The 22,800-nt window shown below is 45.7% G+C and overlaps 1 protein-coding gene across 1 annotated transcript in view; it reads left to right on the top strand.

The window, feature by feature from the left end:
- The window catches only part of LOC126424614 (nascent polypeptide-associated complex subunit alpha, muscle-specific form-like), a 163,328-nt gene that overhangs the window by 88,637 nt on the left and 51,891 nt on the right, over nucleotides 1–22,800 (top strand). Inside the window, exon 9 of the mRNA XM_050087352.1 lies at nucleotides 101–217. Coding sequence (XP_049943309.1) covers nucleotides 101–217 — 117 coding nt within the window. The remainder of the gene's footprint in view (nucleotides 1–100; nucleotides 218–22,800) is intronic.

Below are 22,800 nucleotides of genomic sequence, written 5' to 3'. Positions count from 1 at the left end.
CCCCGCAGCGGAGCCGGTGCTGCCGATGCCGCAGCCGCTGCCGCCTCCGACGCCGCCGCCGTCGGTGCCGCACTACCACCACCAGCCGCCCCCGCCGCAGCACGGCGCTCCGCCCCCGGCGCCGCCTCCGCAACAGCCCCCGGGCCTTGACGTGGTCGGCAGCGGCGGCGTCATCGAGCTGCGAACCACGTCCTCCACCACTTCGCCCAGCAAGAAGGTAACTCGACTGCTCTTCCTTCTCCTCTTCTGACATGTCTACTCCAAGACGAGATGCGACTGCGGCTGCCTTAGAGGAAATGGGTAGAGAAGGGGCAACTTGTCTCAGGCGTTGCCATAGGGCTAACACCGAAACAACTGGAGGTACACGTAAAACATCGTCCGAAATTGTGCTAAACGCATTCTCTGAAAATTATTTCGATCAGTTAGTTCATGGGCCGACAGGAATAGTAAACGGTTGTCAAGACACTTGACCTCTTAGCAACAAATAATCCTGAGCTAATAACGAGCATCAAAACTGATACTGGGAGCAGTGAACACAGGATTGCTGTAGCGAGATTGAATATTGTAACCCTCCAATTCCTCCCAAAACAAATAAAAATTCGAAACTTCCTGGCAGATTAAAACTGTGTGCCGGACCGAGACTCGAACTGGGGACCTTTGCCTTGCTGGCAAGTGCTTTGGAAGGTAGGAGGCGAGGTACTGGCAGAAGTAAAGCTGTGAGGACGGGGCTTAAGTCGTGCTTGGGTAGCTCAGTTGGTAGAACACTTGCTCGCGAAAAGCAGAGGTACCGATTTCGAGACTCGGTCCGGCACACAGTTTCAATCTGCCAGGAAGTCTCATATCAGCGCACACTCCGCTGCAGAGTGAAAATCTCATTCTGGAAACATCCACCAGGCTGTGGCTAAGCCATGTCTCCTCAATATCCTTTCTTCCAGGAGTACTAGTTCTGCAAGGTTCGCAGGAGAGCTTCTGTAAAGTTTGGAAGGTAGGAGACGAGGTACTGGCAGAAGTAAAGCTGTGAGGACGGGGCGTGAGTCGTGCTTCGGTAGCTCAGATGGTAGAGCACTTGCCCGCGAAAGGCAGAGGTCCCGAGTTCGAGTCTAGGTCCGGCACACAGTTTTAATCTGCCAGGAAGTTTCATATCAGCGCACACTCCGCTGCAGAGTGAAAATCTCATTCTGGAAATAAAGGTTCATTTAACACCGTCCTCAGAGACAATCTCCACTCCTTCCAAATTAAGAGTGTAAGTGTAGACCAGATGTGGCTTATATTCAAAGAAATAGTATCGACAACAATTGAGATATCTGTACCAAAAACAAACGACGGAGCTCATCCCCATTGGTACAAAAAGCGGGTCAGAACACAGTTGAAGGAAGAACGAAGTAAGCATGCCAAATTTGAATGAACTCAGAATCTCTAAGACTGGTGATCTTTTCGCCGGCCGCGGTGGTCTCGCGGTTCTAGGCGCGCAGTCCGGAACCGTGTGACTGCTACGGTCGCAGGTTCGAATCCTGCCTCGGGCATGGATGTGTGTGATGTCCTTAGGTTAGTTAGGTTTAAGTAGTTCTAAGTTCTAGGGGACTGATGACCACAGCTGTTAAGTCCCATAGTGCTCAGAGCCATTTGAACCATTTGGTGATCTTTTACAGAAGCTCGAAATTCATCGTGGACATCAATGCGAGATACTTATAACAGGTTTCACAACAGAACTTTGTCTCGAAACATGGCAGAAAATCCAAAGCGATTCTGGTCGTATGTGAAGTATGCTGGCAGCAAGACGCAATCAATGCCTTGTCTGCGTAGCAATCGAGATACTATCGAAGACAGTGCTGCCAAAGCAGAGTTACTAAACACAGCCTTCCGCGAAATGTCTTCACAAAAGAACAGGAAGTAAATATGCAAGAATTCGAATCAAGAACAGCTGTCAACATGAGTAACGTAGACGTAGAAGGTGAAGGAACTTAAATCACTTAACAAAAGCGAGTCTTCCGGTCCAGACTGTATACGTGTTACGTTTCTTTCAAAGTATGCTGATGCAATAGCTCCATACTTACAAATCATGTACAACAGCTCGCTCGACGAAAGATCCGTACCCAAAGACCGGAAAGTTGCACAGATCTAGTAAACTCATCAGAAGATCAAAATAAACTGCAAAACGATTTATAGAAGATATGTGAATGGTGCGAATTGTTGGCAGTTGACCCTAAATAACGGAAAGTATGAGGTCATCTACACGAGTGCTAAAAGGAATACGTCAAACTTCGGTTACATGATCCATCAATCAAATCTAAAGGCCGTAAATGTAACGAAATACCTAGAGTTTAGAATTATGAACAACTTAAATCGGAATGAATACTTAGAAATTGTTGTGGGAAAGCGAACCAAAGACGGTGTTTTATTGGCAGAGCACTTAGAAAATGTAACAGATCTACTAAAGAGACTGCCTACACTACGCTTGTCCGTCCTCTTTCAGAATACTGCTGCACGGTGTGGGATCCTTATCAGGTAGGATTAACGGAGTACATCGAGAAAGTTCAAAGAAGAGCAGCACGTTTTGTATTATCGAGTAAAAGGGGAGAGTGTGTTACTGACACGATACAGTATTTGGCGTGGACACAGTTAAAACAAAGACGTTTTTCGTTGCGGAGGGATCTTCTCACGAAATTTCAATCACCAACTTTCTCCTCCGAATACGAAAATATTTTGGTGACGCCAAACTACATAGGGAGAAACAATCATCGTAATAAAATAAGGGAAATCAAAGCTCGCACGGAAAGATATAAGAGATTCGTTTCTTTTTCCGTGAGCTGTTCGAGAGTGGAATAATAGAGAAATATTGTGAGGGTGGTTCGATGTACCCTCTGCCGGGCACTTAAGTGTGATTTGCGGAGTATCCATGCAGATGTAGGTGAGGTTCCCGGTTACACAGATTCTTATCGTCTTCATTTTAACCTGACTAATCAAACCGCTCAAATTAACAAGTTTCTGAAGTAACCGAATTTCAGTATTGTACTGCTGTTACCTCCAGTAATAAATGTAGAACTCGAACAGGTATCGAAAAATTGTTATGAAGCTGAAGGAGTAGAAGATCACTATCGATACTGGGCTGAGGCTGACGCAGAAATTGGTTTCTTGTCTCCAGGAAAGGTTGCGAAGGTGAAGGAGACGGGACGGCAACAGAGAGAGGGAAAGGTCAGAAGCTGATCACCTCCCTGTATCGTCACTTTTGGATGCTAGCAGTTTCTCGTCCTGAAACAACCATAAACACAAATTATCCCACGTTTTCAGCACGTCAATAAAATTATAGGCATATCCATCAGATTCACGCTCTCTTCCGAGGAACACTGTGGATGTTTCTTGTGGCTCCTCCCGTGTTTAATCTTCTAAAGCGTCTGGAGCACAGTACGTCATTACTAACGTACGTTTTAAAATACTTCCGAACTAGGGATGCTGCCATGTAGGGGTACAACCGCATAGACGAGGTGGGAGCAAGCCTCATACACTGTACTTACACGCGTACCGTCTAATACGCCACTGCACGCGGCAACAGGTACAGACATGGAAATAAGTATTCATACAGTAGGTGGTGGAAACGGAAATGCCGTGTGACTAGGGCCGCCCGTCGGGTAGACCGTTCGCCTGGTGCAAGTCTTTCGAATTGACGCCACTTCGGCGACTTGCGTGTCGATGGGGATGAAACGATGACCATAAGGACGACACAACACCCAGTCCCTGAGCCGAGAAAATCTCCGACCCAGCCGGGAATCGAACCCGGGCCATTAGGCATGACATTTCGTCGCATGACCAGTCAGCTAATGACCAGTCAGCTACCAGGGGCGGACACAGTAGGTATTGACAAGCTACGACGGTGTGTTGCTACAGTAAATAACCCACAGCGCCGATACGAATAAGTACGATGGCGTAGCGTCAGATAACCATGTTCTTGGTAATGAAGCTTCCCGTATGCCATGAATCTATTCTGGGAAAATAAAATGTTACACTCCGCACGGTCTACGACAGGGCAAAATGTATTCATACAGCGGACTACTTTCAGCCAAACAAACGGCTGACGCAGCCCCGGAGTGCATGCCGCACTTGTGTAGTCGTGTGGCGGCCGTGAAGCAGCAGCATGTCGGACGTGGGTACCGTGGAACAGCGGGCTGGGCCGCAAGGCGAAGGAAACGACCATGGAGGAACGAAACACCGTTGTCCCCCAGTATCTTCAACACGAGGCGTATGCCGACATTGCGAACATCATAGGACGAAGCCGGGCGACTGCGCAATCTATCATTAAGCGATATAAGGACAGACGTTTAGTAATAAACAGTGAACGACACGGTCGTATTGTTTCGTGATGAAAGCAAATTTAATATCTTGCACAATGATGGTAGGATCTTGGTCTCGAAAAGACCGAATACGGAACTCGTGCGAAACAACATTCAACCTGCGGTGAAGCACGGAGGTGGTGGAGTGATGGTATGGGGCCGTATGTCAGCCTCCGGTGTCGGAAAATTAGTGTTTGTGGGAGGTACCGGGGACAGATTCGTGTATATGAACATTCTCAAACAGAACTTACAACAGAGTGCTGACGCCTTGGGTCTTCCTAGAAATTATTACTTCCAACAGGACAATGGTCCCAAACATAGGGCGCAAATTGTCCGGCTGTGGTTGCTCTACAACACCCCACACGCTCTTAAAACACCAGCTCAGAGTCCGGACCTGAATCCCATCGAACACTTGCGGAGTGAGCTGGAAACACGAGTGAGAAAACAAGACATCCGTAGTAAGGCCTCTTTGAAAGAGGCTCTCCTTCAAGAATGGGAAGGTGCCACGTCGGAAACTACAAGAAAATTAGTCCATTCCATACCACGGAGGTTGCGAGAAGTAATACATCGGAAGGGTATGCGTACGAAGTATTAAACATGTTCTGGCTTTGTTAGAAGTGTCATTTTCTGTTGGTGTATGAATTCCCAGCGCAGTAGAGAATTTGGCAGACGTTTTTGTATTTTGCTTTGTAAAGGCTTGTTCATTCTCGTTCTATATGCCTGCATAGCTGCATTAGCGACTGGCCAGTGTGTATAGTGCATATCCAATTAGTGTTTTTGGTTTCGTATTATCAATAAAGGCAGTTTGCTTTTCCACGCTGTAGCGTATGAATAGTTATTTCCATTACTGTACGTTATTCTCTCTGTAATGTACCGATTCTGACGTCACGGATTTGTTGCTATTTTCCTAACTATTTTTTTGGTGGTCAGTCTACTGACTGGTTTGATGCGGCCCGCCACGAATTCCTTTCCTGTGCTAACCTCTTCATCTCAGAGTAGCACTTGCAACCTACGTCCTCAGTTATTTGCTTGATGTATTCCAATCTCTGTCTTCCTCTACAGTTTTTGCCCTCTACAGCTCCCTCTTGTATCATGGAAGTCATTCCCTCATGTCTTAGCAGATGTCCCATCATCCTGTCCCTTCTCCTTATCAGTGTTTTCCACATATTCCTTTCCTCTCCGAATCTGCGTAGAACCTCCTCATTCCTTACCTTATCAGTCCACCTAATTTTCAACATTCGTCTATAGCACCACATCTCAAATGCTTCGATTCTCTTCTGTTCCGGTTTTCCCACAGTCCATATTTCACTACCATACAATGTTGTGCTCCAGACGTATATCCTCAGAAATTTCTTCCTCAAATTAAGGCCGGTATTTGATATTAGTAGACTTCTCTTGGCCCGAAATGCCTTTTTTGCCATAGCTAGTCTGCTTTTGATGTCCTCCTTGCTCCGTCCGTCATTGGTTATTTTATTGCCTAGGTAGCAGAATTCCTTAACTTCATTGACTTCGTGACCATCAATCCTGATGTTAAGTTTCTCGCTGATCTCATTTCTACTACTTCTCATTACCTTCGTATTTCTCCGATTTACTCTCAAACCATACTGTGTACTTTTTAGACTGTTCATTCCGTTCAGCAGATCATTTAATTCTTCTTCACTTTCACTCAGGATAGCAATGTCATCAGCGAATCGTATCATTGATATCCTTTCACCTTGTATTTTAATTCCACTCCTGAACTTTTCTTTTATTTCCATCATTGCTTCCTCGATGTACAGATTGAAGAGTAGGGGCGAAAAGCTACAGCCTTGTCTTACACCCTTCTTAATACGAGCACTTCGTTCTTGATCGTCCACTCTTATTTTTCCCTCTTGGTTGTTGTACATATTGTATATGACCCGTCTCTCCCTATAGCTTACCCCTACTTTTTTCAGAATCTCGAACAGCTTGCACCATTTTATATTGTCGAACGCTTTTTCCAGGTCGACAAATCCTATGAAAGTGTCTTGATTTTTCTTTAGCCTTGCTTCCATTATTAGCCGTAACGTCAGAATTGCCTCTCTCGTCCCTTTGCTTTTCCTAAAGCCAAACCGATCGTCACCTAGCGCATTCTCAATTTTCATTTCCATTCTTCTGTATATTATTCCTGTAACCAGCTTCGATGCATCAGCTGTTAAGCTGATTGTGCGATAATTCTCGCACTTGTCAGCTCTTGCCGTCTTCGGAATTGTGTGGATGATGCTTTTCCGAAAGTCAGATGGTATATCGCCAGACTCATATATTCTACACACCAACGTGAATAGTCGTTTTGTTGCCACTTCCCCCAATGATTTTAGAAATTCGGATGGAATGTTATCTATCCCTTCTGCCTTATTTAATCGTAAGTCCTCCAAAGCTCTTTTAAATTCCGATTCTAATACTGGATCCCCTATCTCTTCTAAATCGACTCCTGTTTCTTCTTCTATCACATCAGACAAATCTTCACCCTCATAGAGGCTTTCAATGTATTCTTTCCACCTATCTGCTCTCTCCTCTGCATTTAACAGTGGAATTCCCGTTGCCCTCTTAATGTTACCACCGTTGCTTTTAATGTGACCAAAGGTTGTTTTGACTTTCCTGTATTCTGAGTCTGTCCTTCCGACAATCATATCTTTTTCGATGTCTTCACATTTTTCCTGCAGCCATTTCGTCTTAGCTTCCCTGCACTTCCTATTTATTTCATTCCTCAGCGACTTGTATTTGTGTATTGCTGATTTTCCCGGAACATGTTTGTACTTCCTCCTTTCATCAATCAACTGAAGTATTTCTTCTGTTACCCATGGTTTCTTCGCAGCTACCTTCTTTGTACCTATGTTTTCCTTCCCAACTTCTGTGATGGCCCTTTTTAGAGATGTCCATTCCTCTTCAACTGTACTGCCTACTGCGCTATTCCTTATTGCTGTATCTATAGCGTTAGAAAACTTCAAACGTATCTCGTCATTCCTTAGTACTTCCGTATCCCACTTCTTTGCGTATTGATTCTTCCTGACTAATGTCTTGAACTTCAGCCTACTCTTCATCACTACTATATTGTGATCTGAGTCTATATCTGCTCCTGGGTACGCCTTACAATCCAGTATCTGATTTCGGAATCTCTGTCTGACCATGATGTAATCTAATTGAAATCTTCGCGTATCTCCCGGCCTTTTCCAAGTATACCTCCTCCACTTGGGATTCTTGAACAGGGTATTCGCTGTTACTAGCTGAAACTGTTACAGAACTCAATTAGTCTTTCTCCTCTTTCATTCCTTGTCCCAAGCCCATTTTCTCCTGTAACCTTTTCTTCTACTCCTTCCCCTACAACTGCATTCCAGTCGCCCATGACTATTAGATTTTCGTCCCCCTTTACATACTGCATTACCCTTTCAATATTTTATTTTTATTTCGTGAAATGCAGGGCGATAGAAAAGTCACGTACGCTCAGCAAAAAGTGTGTGCATATATGTGTTTATTGTATGAATTTTATTTCATAATCCAATGGTTCCCAATCTTTCTTAGACCATTACTTCTGAGTGCAATCAGACATTAGCTAGTAACCACCCCTCCCCCCTCCCCTCTGACGCCCCCATTATCACCAACTTTAGCACCTAAGTAAATTGTAGAATGAAAGGTTTTTCTTGGAACACTTTTATTTTCAAAATAATGAAAGATTAATGACCCTGTGTGTGTGTGTGTGTGTGTGTGTGTGTGTGTGTGTGTGTGTGTGTGTGTGCGTGCGTGCGTGCGTGCGAGAGAGAGAGAGAGAGAGAGAGAGAGAGAGAGAGAGACAACTCCTTCTCAGATAAGAAAGTTAACTATCCACAGTCAGGGTAGGCACTTGTTACAAAACATGTTTCCCCTGCATTACTCCTCTCCATTGCTGCACTTGCTTGACCTGCACAGTGCAACCCCATTTAAGGTCAACCAAGTTCAGACATGTGCACTACACTTACAGTTCGTGGATCACTTGATTGCTGGACTCTGTACTTCTGAACTGGCACAAATTGAACAGCTTCAGGCTATTAATGCTTTGTGTCTAACCAGTCAAGTAATAACAATAATAATACTGTGTACAGTCTTAAGTAGTTGTTACTTTGACATGTTCTCAATTAATCCATTCATCTGTCTCAAAGCGAGCAATGAAGCAGTTTCAGAATTACTCCAGGTAGTATCTCCAACTTGGGGAAGACATTTTCTTGAGATATTTATCATTTGTTACGTATATGTCTCACTTTTATCATCAGCAGTGTATGGGACAAAGCGCAACATGCGTGTGTGCGTTGTGGGTGGACTTTGTGATGAACTTATGACTACCACATGAGTGCTTCTAATTGAGAGAAAGTAATTATTGATGACTTACATAATCAATGTTAGAGTCTTACAAAACTGTGATAATAGTAACGATCTTTTGAAAATAATTTAATTTTGTGACTGACACAGAATCGAATCGGTTAGTTTTTGCCCTTCAGGAAATTTCGTTTTACCCCTTAGGGGGTGATTAAACCCATGCTGCGAACCACTCCTATAACCCCACCCGCATTGTTCATAAAACATGCTCAAAATGGTTGCTCTGTTGAGTAAAACATGCACGAACTCGTTTTTACCGAGTTTGAGATCTCTTTGTACAGCACATTGGCAACCTCCACTGTAAGAGGTGTGTGAATAAAGTAATGAGGCTTATTTTTTCTCCTCTTTCAATGCAGTAACACTACAATTGAACATTGTCCCCTTCAAAGTACTTTCCATGGGAAGCCATAGAGCTCTGGGAACGGTTCTTCCACTCCACATAGCAGTGCCGGACCTCTGATACTGGAATAACCTTCAGCTGGTCGGTTACAGCAATCGGAATGTTCTCCACGGCAACCAAAGCGACATTGCTTGAGGCGTGGTTTCTGTCTCGTCACCGGTAATGACACGTTCGAGAAAACGCAAATCATTTTCAGTCGATTTCGAAAAGTCAACGAGCCTTTCCATCCCCACGTGCTGTTGGTCTTGGGCGATAGGTTTCACAGAACCAGTTCAGAGCAGATTTTTCTCAAGTCCAATTCATTGGACAATATCTGATTAACGGTGTTGTGATTCAAATTACACTTTGCCCTGCTCACTCTGTCGGCCGATGATTTGCACGCACGAGATCCCGGACTCCGTCGACATTCGCATCAGTCCTTGAAAGGGAAGGTCTTCCATTGTTACTCCGTTCGTCTTCAGTTGACTGGGCCCTTGTCAAAACACTGTCTCCGTAGGGCTGCCGAAGTTTCGCAAACGTTTCCGTTGCACTGTGAGCGAAATACGATCTCACACCATTGCTCGACCTCCCTGTCACGCTTTCGCAGGGCGCATAAGCAAAAAAAAAAAGCCCTGTGGACAACCGACTCGTCACTAGCGCACTGGTGGCCTGTCACGTGTTCACCTGCCTTCAATGCAAGTCCAGCTCCACTAGCGTTGCCGGATTGAACAGTATCTTGTCAGTCTTCTTTCTTTATTTGCACTCCTTGTATGTAAAACGTAAGTTCCGTCAGTGCCTCCGGCCTGTATTATAGACTCTTCCTTAAAGTTAGCCCCACGGGAAGAAATTTGAAGACCTTACTATCGGCAGAACATGCAGGCCATAATCCCTTGGAGATAATTCGATCACCAAAAATTTCTCTTATGAAATGAATTGTTTCGTTACATGCGTGACGAGTAGCACCGTTCTGGAAGAACTTACAATAACGTTGATCTGCCTCAAGAGGCGAAATAAACTGCCTAATGATGTTTTGCTACACCACACAGTTCACAGAGGAAATACGGCCCCGCTACTCGACGACGCGATACGGTTCACCACACTCCAGTTTTGTGACAGTGTACGATATTTTATGAAAAAACATGTGTATTTTTGCTTGAGCAAATTCTCTGTTCTTATTGCCGACGCACCCACCAACGTGAAAACACTGCTCGTCAGTGAAGAAAACCCTGCCCCATTCCGCGATTCCATGCATGGTACAAATGACCGAAAGCATGCACAATATGGTAGCAGTATTCCATTAAGACACCATAATATGCAAGTAGCAAGCCGATTTCGAGAAAATAGCAAGAGACTTCTTACGCGTCCGTGATGTACCGGTGCGTTGCGACCCTGAGTACGAGCTAGCGGCGGTCATGTGTTTAGCATGCAAGCTTTGTAATCGGTGGATCGCTGGATCGAGTCTCGCTGTTGTTCTTTTTAATTCATATTTGACCAGATGTTTTACAATTGGTGAGAGATCTGCAGAATGTGCTGGCCATGGCAGCAGTCGAACATTTTCTGTATCCAGAATGGCCCGTACAGAACCTGCAACATGCGGTCCTGCATTATCCTGCTGAAATGTAGGATTTCGCAGGGATCGAATGAAGGGTAGAGCCGCAGGTCGTAACACATCTGTAATGTAACGTCCACTGTTCAAAGTGTCGTCAATGCGAACAAGAGGTGACGGAGACGTCTAACCAATGGCACCCCATACCATCGCGCCGTGTGATACGCTAGTATGGTGATGACGAATACACGCTTCCAATGTGCGTTAACCGTGATGTCGCCAAACACGGATGCGACCATCACGATGCTGTAAACAGAACCTGGATTCATCCGAAAAAAATGACGTTTTTCCATTCGTTCACCCAGGTTCGTCGTTGAGTACACCATCGCAGGCGCTCCTGTCTGTGATGCAGCGTCCAGGGTAACCGCGGCCATGGTCAACTTTATGACAGTTAGGCGGGAGGTGAGAAAACTTGGATTTCATGGTCGAGCGCACCCCGCTTGCCAACAGCGCTCGGCAGACCGGATGGTCACCCATCCAGCCTGTCAGCGCTTAACTACGGTTATCTGGCTGGAACCGGTGTTACCATTGCAGCGACGTCGCTGGCCTAAGTCCTGGTAGTTGCGTGCCAAGAGTTGCGCTGTCTAAACACACACACACACACACACACACACACACACACACACACACACACACACACACACACACACACGCGCTCCTGTCTGTGATGCAGCGTCCAGGGTAACCGCGGCCATGGTCTCCGAGCTGATAGTCCATGCTGCTGCAAACGTCGTCGAACTGTTCGTGCAGATGCTTGTTGTCTTGCAAACGTCCCCATCTGTTGACTCAGCGATCGAGACGTGGCTGAATCCGTTACAGCCATCCGGATAAGATGCCTGTCATGTCGACTGCTGGTGATATGAGGCCGTTGGGATCCAGCACGGAGTTCCGCATTACCCTCCTGAACCCACCGTTCCGTATTCTGCTAACAGTCATTGGATCTCGACCAACGCTAGCAGCAGTGTCGCGATACGATAAACCGCAATCGCGATAGGCTACAATCCGACCTTTATCAAACTCGGAAACGTTTTGGTACGCATTTCTCCTCCTCACACGAGGCATCATAACAACGTTTCACCAGGCAACGCCGGTCAACTGCTGTTTGTGTATGAGAAATCGGTTGGAAACTTTCCTCATGTCAGCACGTTGTAAGTGTCGCCACTGGCACCAAACTTGTTCATTTGCATATCACAGCATGTTCTTCCTGTTGGTTAAATTTCTCGTCTGTAGCAGGACATCTTCGTGGTGCAGCAATTTTAATGGCCAGTAGTGTAAACAAGCATCAAGCATGGAAACAGGAAAGAGGTGTACTGAACCGTGAAAAATGAAGAAAAATAGGAACAGTGAATGGTCCAATCTGAAGATATGGAACATCGAACGAATTTGAAGAGCTATGGCGTCGTCTTTATGTGGTCACCGTATTGGACTCCAAAGTGGGAGGCTTGTGTTCAAGTCTCCATCGTCTACCTTTTTTTTCCTTCGCACAATTACGCACTGTCCGTCCACTCATTGTGTCTTTGCCGTAGTGTAATGCCCATCTGCAACAGCGAGGTGTAAGGAAGGGAGCTACAATGGAAGTTGATGCCGCACAGCCGCGCGGGATTAGCCGAGCGGTCTAAGGCGCTGCAGTCATGTATTGCGCGGCTGGTCCCGGCGGAGGTTCGAGTCCTCCCTCGGGCATGGGTGTGTGTGTTTGTTCTTAGGATAATTTAGGTTAAGTAGTGTGTAATCTTAGGGACTGATGACCTTAGCAGTTAAGTCCCATAAGATCTCACACACATTTGAACATTTTTTTATATTCCGCACAACATACCAAAGCACGGTTTTCTCCCGTAAGACCTACTACTTACTCCGAGGCATTTGCTGGTTTGTCTCCGAAATCTGGTGCGTTTCCCCTGGTATTCGACAGTCGGATCTCGTAATAACACGGCGATGAGCTCCAGACGTGCGTACCGCCTATTTGTTCTACATAAGTACCACGTGTTACGACTCTCGCGTTAGAATATTTTTCTTGTAACACGGTTCACTGGTTCACAACCGTTTATTTGGTTTCATTTCTGTGGGAGGTCTATGTGGCATCTCGCCCGCTGTCACTATTCATCACATTTACTTGCGACGGGAATAGATTTTTACCTCATGACTCATATTCTATAACTAATGTATAGTATGACAATTGCTAGGAGTGCAGAAAGAGAACTCACTGGGCGGACAGTTCAAAATTTTCTGAAAAAAAAAAGAGGCACGAGCGAGATTTGACCACGTATCTCCCACTTCGCAGTCCAGTACCGTGACCACGTAACCACAACGCCGTAGCTCTTCAAATTGGCTCCATGTTCTACAACTTGAGCTTGCACCATTCACCATTTTTTTACACAGTTCAGTACACCTTCTTCCTGTTTTCATGTTTGATCTGCGTTCAGTGTTCGACGGGCTGTCCACCGTGCCAACTTACCACTAAATCCGAGGGCGGTGCGGTGAGCAATTTCCATTGTCAGTTACATCTACACTACGTGACCAAAAGTATCCGGACACCTGGCCGAAAATGACTTAGAAGTTCGTGGCGCCCTCCATCGGTGATGCTAGAATTCAGTGTAATGGTGGCCCACCCTTAGCCTTGATGACAGCTTCCACTCTCGCAGGCACACGATCAATCAGGTGCTGGAAGGTTTCTTGGGGAATGGCAGCCCATTCTTCACGGACTCCTGCACTGAGGGTAGGTATCGATGTCGGTCCAAAATATCCCAAAGGTATTCTATAGGGTCCAGGTCAAGACTCTGTACAGACCATGTTATAGGGATGTTATTGTCGTGTAACCACTCCGCCACAGGCCGTGGATTATGGAGCTCGATCAACACGATCGCCACCCCTGAAATCCTCTTCAACAGTGCGAAGCAAGAAGGTGCTTAAAACATCATTGTAGGCCTATGCTTTGGTAGTGTCACGCAAACCAACAAGGGGTGCAAGCCCCCTCCATGAAAAACACAACAGCACGACAACACCATAACACCACCGCTTCCCAATTTCACTTTTAGCACTAAACACGCTGGCAGGTGACGTTCACCGGGAATTCGCCATCGGATCGCGACATTATGTACAGTCATTCGTCACTCCACACAACTTTTTCCCCAACTCCATACAACATCGGGGTTTGCGTCTTGCGATCGGAGCGTTTTATACTAGTCCCGTCGAGAATCTTCATGCTGAAGCCGGTGAATTGCCACTCACCTACCGGCGCGATATACTGCTTTGTCGGTATGCCTGTCGGCTACTGTCAATGCCCGACCACCCGTCTTATCGTTCCTTTTTTTGACGACTCTCTTGACCGTCAATACGGGTTGTATGTCTCTGCCCTGCTACCCCCTGGAGTTGGCTTTCGTCACCTCCTTCAACACCTAGATTTTTCACTCCCTGCAACCTTTAGAGTGGGCGAGAGGCACATGCAACCTTGGCTCCAGGCTCAGGTTCGCGTCCACCTTGACCTCTGCTCGCTCCCAAAGGAGGTTACCCCCGGTTCGGTATACCGCTCCCGTTTTGTCGAACTTCGTTCGAAGTTCACTAATATGACCTTCATTTATACAGATGGCTCTAAGACCAATGACGGGGTCGGGTGTTCTTTTATTGTTGGGGCACAAAGTTTCAAATACCGGCTCCATGGCCATTGTTCGGTCTTCACAGCTGAACTATTTGCCCTCTACCAGGCTGTTCTTTACATCTGCCGCCACCGACATTCTGCTTATGTCATCTGCTCCGATTCCCTGAGCGCCATCCAGAGCCTCAGTGATCCGTATCCGGTTCACCCTTTCGTGCACCGGATCCAACGCTCTCTTCAGCAGCTGGTGGACGACGGTTCTCCGGTTAGCTTTATGTGGGTTCCTGGCCATGTCGGTATCCCTGGGAACGAAGCTGCAGATGCCGCGGCCAAGGCTGCGGTCCTCCAGCCTCGGACAGCTTCTTGTTGTGTCCCTTCATCAGATTGTAGCAGGGTCATTTGTCGGCGCATTTTATCGCTGTGGCATGCCGATTGGGCTGCACTTACGGACAACAAGCTTCGGGCCTTGAAACCTCTTCCCGCGGCTTGGACGTCCTCCTCACGCCCTTCTCGGCGGGAGGACGTCGTTTTGGCCCGGTTACGAATTGGACACTGCCGGTTCAGCCATCGCCATCTGCTGACGGCTGCACCGGCGCCGTTCTGCCCATGTGGGCAATTGCTGACGGTCCGCCACATTTTAACGTCCTGTCCGGATTTTAATACACTGCGTCTTGATCTTGGCCAGCCATGTACTCTAGATGCCATTTTAGCGGATGACCCAGGAGCAGCTGCTCGCGTTCTTCGTTTTATCAACTTGACAAACCTGTCTAAGGACATTTGATTATGCTGTTTTTTTAATCCCATGCCTGTCAATCTGTCTTTTATCGTTTTTCCCTTTTAGTTGCTGTTTTAAACTCGTGCCTCGCTGTGCATTCCTAATGTAGTCTGGGCGCTAATGACCATTGAAGTTGTGCGCCCTAAAACAAAAAAAAACTTTTTCCCACTGTTCAATCGTCCAATGTTAACGCTCCTTGCACCAAGCGAGGCGTCGTTTGGCATTTACCGTCGTGTTGTGTGGCTTATGAGCAGCCGCTCGACCATGAAATCCAAGTTTTCTCACCTCCCGCCTAACTGTCATAAAGTACTTGCAGTGGATCCTGATGCAGTTTGGAATTCCCGTGTGATGGTCTGGATAGATGCCTGCCTATTACACATTACGGCCCTCTCAATAGTCGGAGGTCTCTGCACGCTTTTGTGCTGTACGTGTCCCTTCATGTTTTCACTTCACTACCACATCGGAAAGAGTGAACCCAGGGATGTTTAGAAGTGTGCAAATCTCGCGTACAGACGTATGACACAAGTGACACCGCGTCACCTCACCACATTCGAAGTCCGTGAGTTCCACGGAGCGCCCCATTCTGCTCTCTCACGATGTCTAATGACTACTGAGGTCACTGATGTGGAGTACCTGACAGTAGGTGGCAGCACAATGCACGTAATATGAATAGCGTATGTTTTTGGGGTGTCCTGATGCTTTTGATCACATAGTGTATATTACTAAAGTGGGTTGCCTATCTAATGGCCTCAAGACAATAAGTAGTTTATTTTCAGTATTTCGCGTAATTATTGACCGAATTTAATGTACTCTATTATAATGTTATGTTAAAATTTTAACATAATAAGACAGTACATTTAGAGTATGCACGCGCGCGCGCATATGTGTGTGTGTGTGTGTGTGTGTGTGTGTGTGTGTGTGTGTGTGTGTGTGTGTGTGCGCGCGCGCGCGCGCGCGCGCGCGCGCGCGCGCGCGCGCGCGCGCGCGCGCTTAGACAGCGCAACTCTTGGCACGCAACTACCAGGACTTAAGCCAGCGGCGTCGCCGCAATGGTAACACCGGTTCCAGCCAGATAACCGTAGTTAAGCGCTGACAGGCTGGCTGGGTGAACATCCGGTCTGCCGAGCGCTGTTGGCAAGCGGGGTGCACTCAGCCCTTGTGAGGCAAACTGAGGAGCTACTGGACTGAGAAGTAGCGGCTCCGGTCCCGTAAAGTGACATACGGCCGGGAGAGCGGTGTGCCGACCACATGCTAGTCCATATCCCAATCCAGTGACGTCTGTGGTCCGAGGATGACGCGGCGGCCGGTCGGTGCCGTTGGGCCATGCAGGGCCTGGTCGGGCGGAGTTTAGTTAGTTTCACTATTCGAGAATGAGAACAGTTAGTGACTTCTAACAAACTTAACGCGTAATTGCTAAGCTGTGAGAGACTTTTTTTCTTGCTGATAGCCTCCCTCCGCCCACACTCCCAAATAGATGAAAGGAAAGAAACGTTTATCGCTTATATTTAGACTGTTCATGCAGTTAAACTTCAGCATCAGACAAGACGTTTTAATTTATCACTTCTTATCTGCTAATACTATTCACAACACAGCTTGCAGGCAGCACCCACATCCACCACTGAAAATACCTGCAAATGTATGTTATCATACGGCACGTAGTTCAGAAGATAGGACGTCGTAAACATTGAGATGCGTGCAAAACTTTCTTTTGTTTAAAATGGACTCCGGAGTACGCAGATTATTGTTGGAATAGTTGCACCGTATCAGCTGCTTTTAATGACAGATCTTTATTCAGGACAGACTGTTCGGCAGTTATTGTCAAGTACGTCTGACATGACGTCAATATTACGTCGTTACCGAATTGTCTTTTAACTGTCACTGTTTTAATAAGTATAATAAAAATAAAACAATAATTACGGTGCTACTGTAGTCTGACGGCTCAACTCTTACGACGCTGTCGGAAGTTAACATTACTCTCGCCCCGTTCACTGCTATTGTAGTAATGCATTTTGTGCTTTTGTGTCTTCTCTTCGTATTATTTGCTTTGTTTTCGTGACACTGTGCAAAAGCTACTCTGTGCCCTGGTGCATTTCGTACTAGTGTTCTCCCACAAAACAGACAAATTATCTGAAAGCAAAAACGTATTAATGTTTCACTAACGTGGTTAAAAAGCCGACTCTGTGCATAGTTAAGAACGTAAATAGATCATCGACTTTTTCAAAAAATGTTCAGATTTGTGTGAATTCCTAAGGGACCAAACTGCTAAGGTTATCGGTCCCTAGGTTTATACACTATTTTAAACTAAGAACAAAACACACACACACACACACACACACACACACACACACACACACACACACACACACACCAGGGAGGACCCGAACCTCCGGGGTGAGGGCCCGCGCAATCCGTGACATGGCGCCTCAAACCGTGCGGCCATCTTTTTTCTTTTTTTAATGAAAATTTTTTAAACAGTGAAAAAGTCAAGTCTATGTAACGAGGAAGATGGTTTTCGATGTTATTTGGCCCATAGAAAAAAAAAAAAACATACAAGATGCCATTTACTGCCTTCCGCATATCGTTTGTCGCGTTTGTGAGTATACCCCCGTCAGTCCAAAAAGTTTCCATGCTGATTATTAAAATATAAAGAAAGTTTAAGATGGTCGTTTTAATGCTTCGCGTGTTCTACACTAGACCTTAACTGTACCGTAGTATGAACCTGTATGGTACGAGAAACGGTTGTACCAGTGTCTGAACGGCAAACTGATCTCTCAGTCAATTTTACCAGCACTTTAGCAGCTCAGTATATTTTAATACGTCTGAGTACAACGCACAGATCGTCCGTATAACCACGTGACACTGTCAGAAAAGTTCTTCTGTCGGTTGTTCAACTCGCGTATCTCATTGACATGAATGAGGTCAAGAAGTTGACCCTTCATGTGAATTTCTGCACGTTGTCGATTCTTGATAGGTTCGTATCGATAACACGTAGCATTGTCATCCGTTACGATTTTTTCCAGATAGCTGAGGTGTGCGGGACAGACTCACTGTTTTGTTCAGAACATTCTGCAGAATTTCACAAGCTGCGACATGGTCACAAATGCAACAGTGAACCAAAATGTAGAACAAATTTCTTTATTTCACATCAATGACCACAAGTGTTGTAGGTCCTCAGACTACCGGTTTCGGTCAGCAGTGCCCATTTTCAGATCTGTACTATAAAAGCATGTCCTAATATACTGGGTGACCCTACGGCTCTAGTATATTAGGACACGTTTTTTATAGAACAGGTCTGAAGATCGTCATTGCTGACTGAAACCGGTAGTCTGAGGAGCTAAAATATTTGTGGCCATAGACACGAAATAAAGAAATTTACGCTGCAGAATGTCTTGAAAACCTGACATGGGGATTTTCAGTTCTATGACCTTTTGCTGATTGTGACGCATAGCGTTGATACGCTATGATTGTACGTCCTTTCCCTACGGCTGCCTGCTTTCAATTGACTGCTCAAAAACACAGCTGTTGTTTCCAGTTCTTAGTTGAAGCCGCCACCGTTGTACCACGCTGACGTCGCTTAAACGCAAGGAATACTCGTCAAATCAGTCTCCGAGCTTTTTGGACGGACGGTGTAATATTTTCTCCATAAATGTTTGCACGAGACTTCTCCTATTCTTTCAGTTCTCAGCAATGTGAAGAATTTACCGCAGACCTTCGTTAAGAAAATACACTAAGCAGTTTGCTTTGGTCATCTATAAATTCCAATATCTATTATTTGTTCCTTCATTCTATTAGTACGTTTCTATTTTCTAGTTAAAGGGGTGGTCCCTCGTAACCTCACTTTCACCGTTCAGATTCCAAACCGCACGGCAGACAACTCTCACAAAACAAACAGCTTTGGCGCCGGCGAGTAACGAAAACGACTACTGGTGAGGGATTCGGGCCAGGAATAAAACACGCGCAGCGCTACGGCAGACCCGCGTGCCAGAAGTCGATTGAGACGAGTCGCCCTTGTAAGAGCGGCTCACGTGGTCAAGCCAAGATAAGCGCCTTGTGTGCCGTAGGATGACATCAAGAATCTGTTTCCCGCGTAACGGAGTAGTATAGCGTGGGATGATTCACGTAGGTTCTATTCCCGTGCGTTCCTTGACTTACACTGACGCGCCAAAGAAACTGGTATAGGCATGCGTCTTTAAATAGAAAGAAATGTAAACAGGCAGACTACGGCACTGCGGTCGGCAACGCCTATATAAGACAAAAAGCGTCTGGCGTAGTTATTAGGTCGGTTACTGCTGCTACAACGACAGGTTATCAAGATTTAAGTGAATCTGAATGAATTATAGTCGGCGCACGAGCGATGGGACATAGCATCTCCGAGGTAGGGCATTTTCCCGTACGACCATTTCACTATTGTTTCGTGAATATCAGAACTCCGTAAAAACATGGAATCTCATACATCGCTGCGGCCGGAAAAAGATTCTGCAAGAACAGGACCAACGACGACTGAAGAGAATCTTTCAACGTGACACAAGTGCAGCCCTTCCGAAAATTGCTGCAGGTTTCAGTGCTGGGCCATCAACAAGTGAGAGCGTGCGAACCATCCAACGAAATATCATCGATATGGGCTTTCGGAGCCGAAGGCCCACTCGTGTAACCTTGATGACTGCACGACACGAAGCTTTACGCCTCGCCTATGCCCGTCAACACCAACATTGGACTGTTGGTGACTGGAAACATGTTGCCTGGTCAGACGAGTCTCGTTCGAAATTGTATCGAGTAGATGGCCGTATACGGGTATGGAGACAACCTCATTAATCCATGGACCTTGCATGTCAGTAGGGGACTGTTCAAGCTGGTGGAGGATCTGTAATGAGGTGTTGGGCGTGTGCAATAGTAGTGATATGGGACCCCTGATACGTCTAGATACGACTCTGACAGGTGACACGTGCGAAAGCATCCTGTCTGATCACCTGCATCCATTCATGTCCATTGTGTCTTTAGACGGACTCGGACAATTCCAGCAGGGCAATCCGACACCCCACACCTCCAGAATCGCTACGGAGTGGCTCCAGGAACACTCCTCTGAGTTTAAACACTTCCACCGTCCCCCCAAACTCCGCAGATATGACCATTATTGAGCATATCTGGGATGCCTTGCAACGTGCTGTTCAGAAGATATCTCAGCCTCCTCGTACTCTTACGGATTTATGGACAGCGCTGCAGGATTCATGGTGTCAGTTCCCTCCAGCACTACTTCATACATTAGTCGAGTCCATGTCACGTCGTGTTGCGGCGCTTACGCGTGATCGCGGGGCGCCTACACGATATTAGGCAGGTGTACCAGATTCTTTGGTGCTTCAGATTAGTTACATTACAATCAAGCCTGTAAGTAGGGCATCCACAGCTACAACAATTTGCACATATTAAAAGGAAGACTCACACGTATTAGAATATACTGAGCTGCTGAAATCCTGGTAAAACTGACTGAGGGTTCAGTTTGCCGTTCAGAGACTGGTACAACCGTATTTCGTACAATGCAGGTTCATCCTCCGGTACATTTAAGGCCTCATGTCCCATATTATATAAATGCCTTAATGCGTGTTCCAGGGAGCAGTGAGGACAGCTGACTGACTTCGAACCCCAGACGTCTATGTGGTAGCGTGAAACTGTCTTACTGTTGAACATTTGAGATGAAAGCGTGGTATACACTTGTGTCTACCGCTTCCATTTTAACATCACATATGTTCATCAGAAATGCCAGTATGTTCCAGAAAGTCGTCCTCTAATCCAGGAAGCCAAAGAGCCGTACTGCTATGCGGAATGAATGTCCATTCGGTACACTTACGTATAGCATCACTCTCTGGAACACACACACCAATTCTGATGAATATATCACACCCCGGCAAGAACAATAGCACAATTTAAAAAAGTTATATTTGAGAAAAATCGATTGAAAGAATCCTATGAAACATACATTGAAATAGTATAAGCTTCCTTTAAGTTTCAAGTAAGTATTTTTGTCAGTGAATTGAATTACATTCTCTGCAACACTAATGTGGCAATATAGTTTTATTCTCGTCGAATGTGATGTGTTATCAGGTAATTATTAATTAGTTGCCCCAGCCCAGATTATATATATATATATATATATATATACAGATGATGATGTCCCGTACTCCAAGGAGCGTAGGGGACGGTGCGGGAGACCTTTACCGCTGTACTAGGCAAGGTCGTAGTGGTGGTGGTTGGCCATTGCCTTCCTCCGACCTTAAAGGGGATGAATGACGATGGTGACGAAGACGACACAACAACACCAACTCTTCTTGAAGCATGAAAAGTCCCTGACCCCGCCGGGAATCGAACCCGGGACCCCGTGCTTGGGAAGCGTGAACGCTACCGCGAGACCACGAGCTGCGGACTATACATATATGTACCAGTATATATAGCGTATATTCGAACCGCCATCAGGCAATATCAGTACTTACGTTAGGATAAAAAATGAGAAACAACATGTTGAGATTGTTTTATCAGAAAAATAGGAAATGCAGTATTACAATCTAAGACAGTTAATACAATTTACTACGGAATATCTGTTGGGTACAATTAAAGGAACACAGTTTACGAAAGCATGGAATCATAGATGGCCTTGGATTATGTAGGACTACTTTTCGCTGAGAGAAGGGATTCAATATCAGCTAAGGAAACAAAAGAAAAATTCGGAGTAGGTATTAAAATCCATGGAGAAGAAATAAAAACTTTGAGGTTCGCCGACGACATTGTAATTCTGTCAGAGACAGAAAAGGACTTGGAAGAGCAGCTGAACGGAATGGATAGTGTCTCGAAAGGAGAATATAAGATGAACATCAACAGAAGCCAAACGAGGATAATGGAATGTAGTCGAATTAAGTCGGGTGATGCTGCGGGAATTAGATTAGGAAATGGGACACTTAAAGTAGTAAAGGAGTTTTGCTATTTGGGGAGCAAAATAACTGATTATGGTCAAAGTAGAGAGGATATAAAATGCAGACTAGCAATGGCAAGGAAATAGAAATTTGTTAACATCGAGTATAGATTTAAGTGTCAGGAAGTCGTTTCTGAAAGTATTTGTGTGGAGTGTAGCCATGTATGGAAGTGAAGCATGGACGATAAATAGTTTGGACAAGAAGAGAATAGGCGCTTTCGAAATGTGGTGCTACAGAAGAATGCTGAAGATTAGATGGGTAGATCAGATAACTAATGAGGAGGTATTGAATAGAATTGGGGAGAAGAGGAATTTGTGGCACAACTTGACAGGAAGAACGGACCGGGTGGTAGGACATGTTCTGAGGCATCAAGCGATCACAAATTTAGCATTGGAGGGCTGCGTGGAGAGTAAAAATAGTAGAGGGAGACCAAGAGATGAATACACTAAGCAGATTCAGAAGGATGTAGGTTGCAGTAGGTACTGGGAGATGAAGAAGCTTGCACAGGATAGGATAGCATGGAGAGCTGCATCAAACCATTCTCAGGACTGAAGACCACAACAACAACAACAACAATCAGCTTTCTTTATAGCAGAAATTTCCAATTTTTTTTGTTTGTTCGCTGCAACGAACGAAATTTCGTAAGATTTATAACAGCTGTAATCGTCAAAACAGTCTATGTTCCTTCAGAAATGCATGCGTGTCTGAAGAAGATTGTAATGTGAGGTAGAGACACTGTACAAACATACAGATTGTAATAATCAATGACATTTGAACATGGTACACTCGCAGTTCGGCTTCA

This window comes from Schistocerca serialis, chromosome 10 (genome assembly GCF_023864345.2).
Source record: "Schistocerca serialis cubense isolate TAMUIC-IGC-003099 chromosome 10, iqSchSeri2.2, whole genome shotgun sequence".
NCBI classification, from domain to species: domain Eukaryota; kingdom Metazoa; phylum Arthropoda; class Insecta; order Orthoptera; family Acrididae; genus Schistocerca; species Schistocerca serialis.
This window is presented reverse-complemented; position numbering and strand designations above follow the sequence as displayed.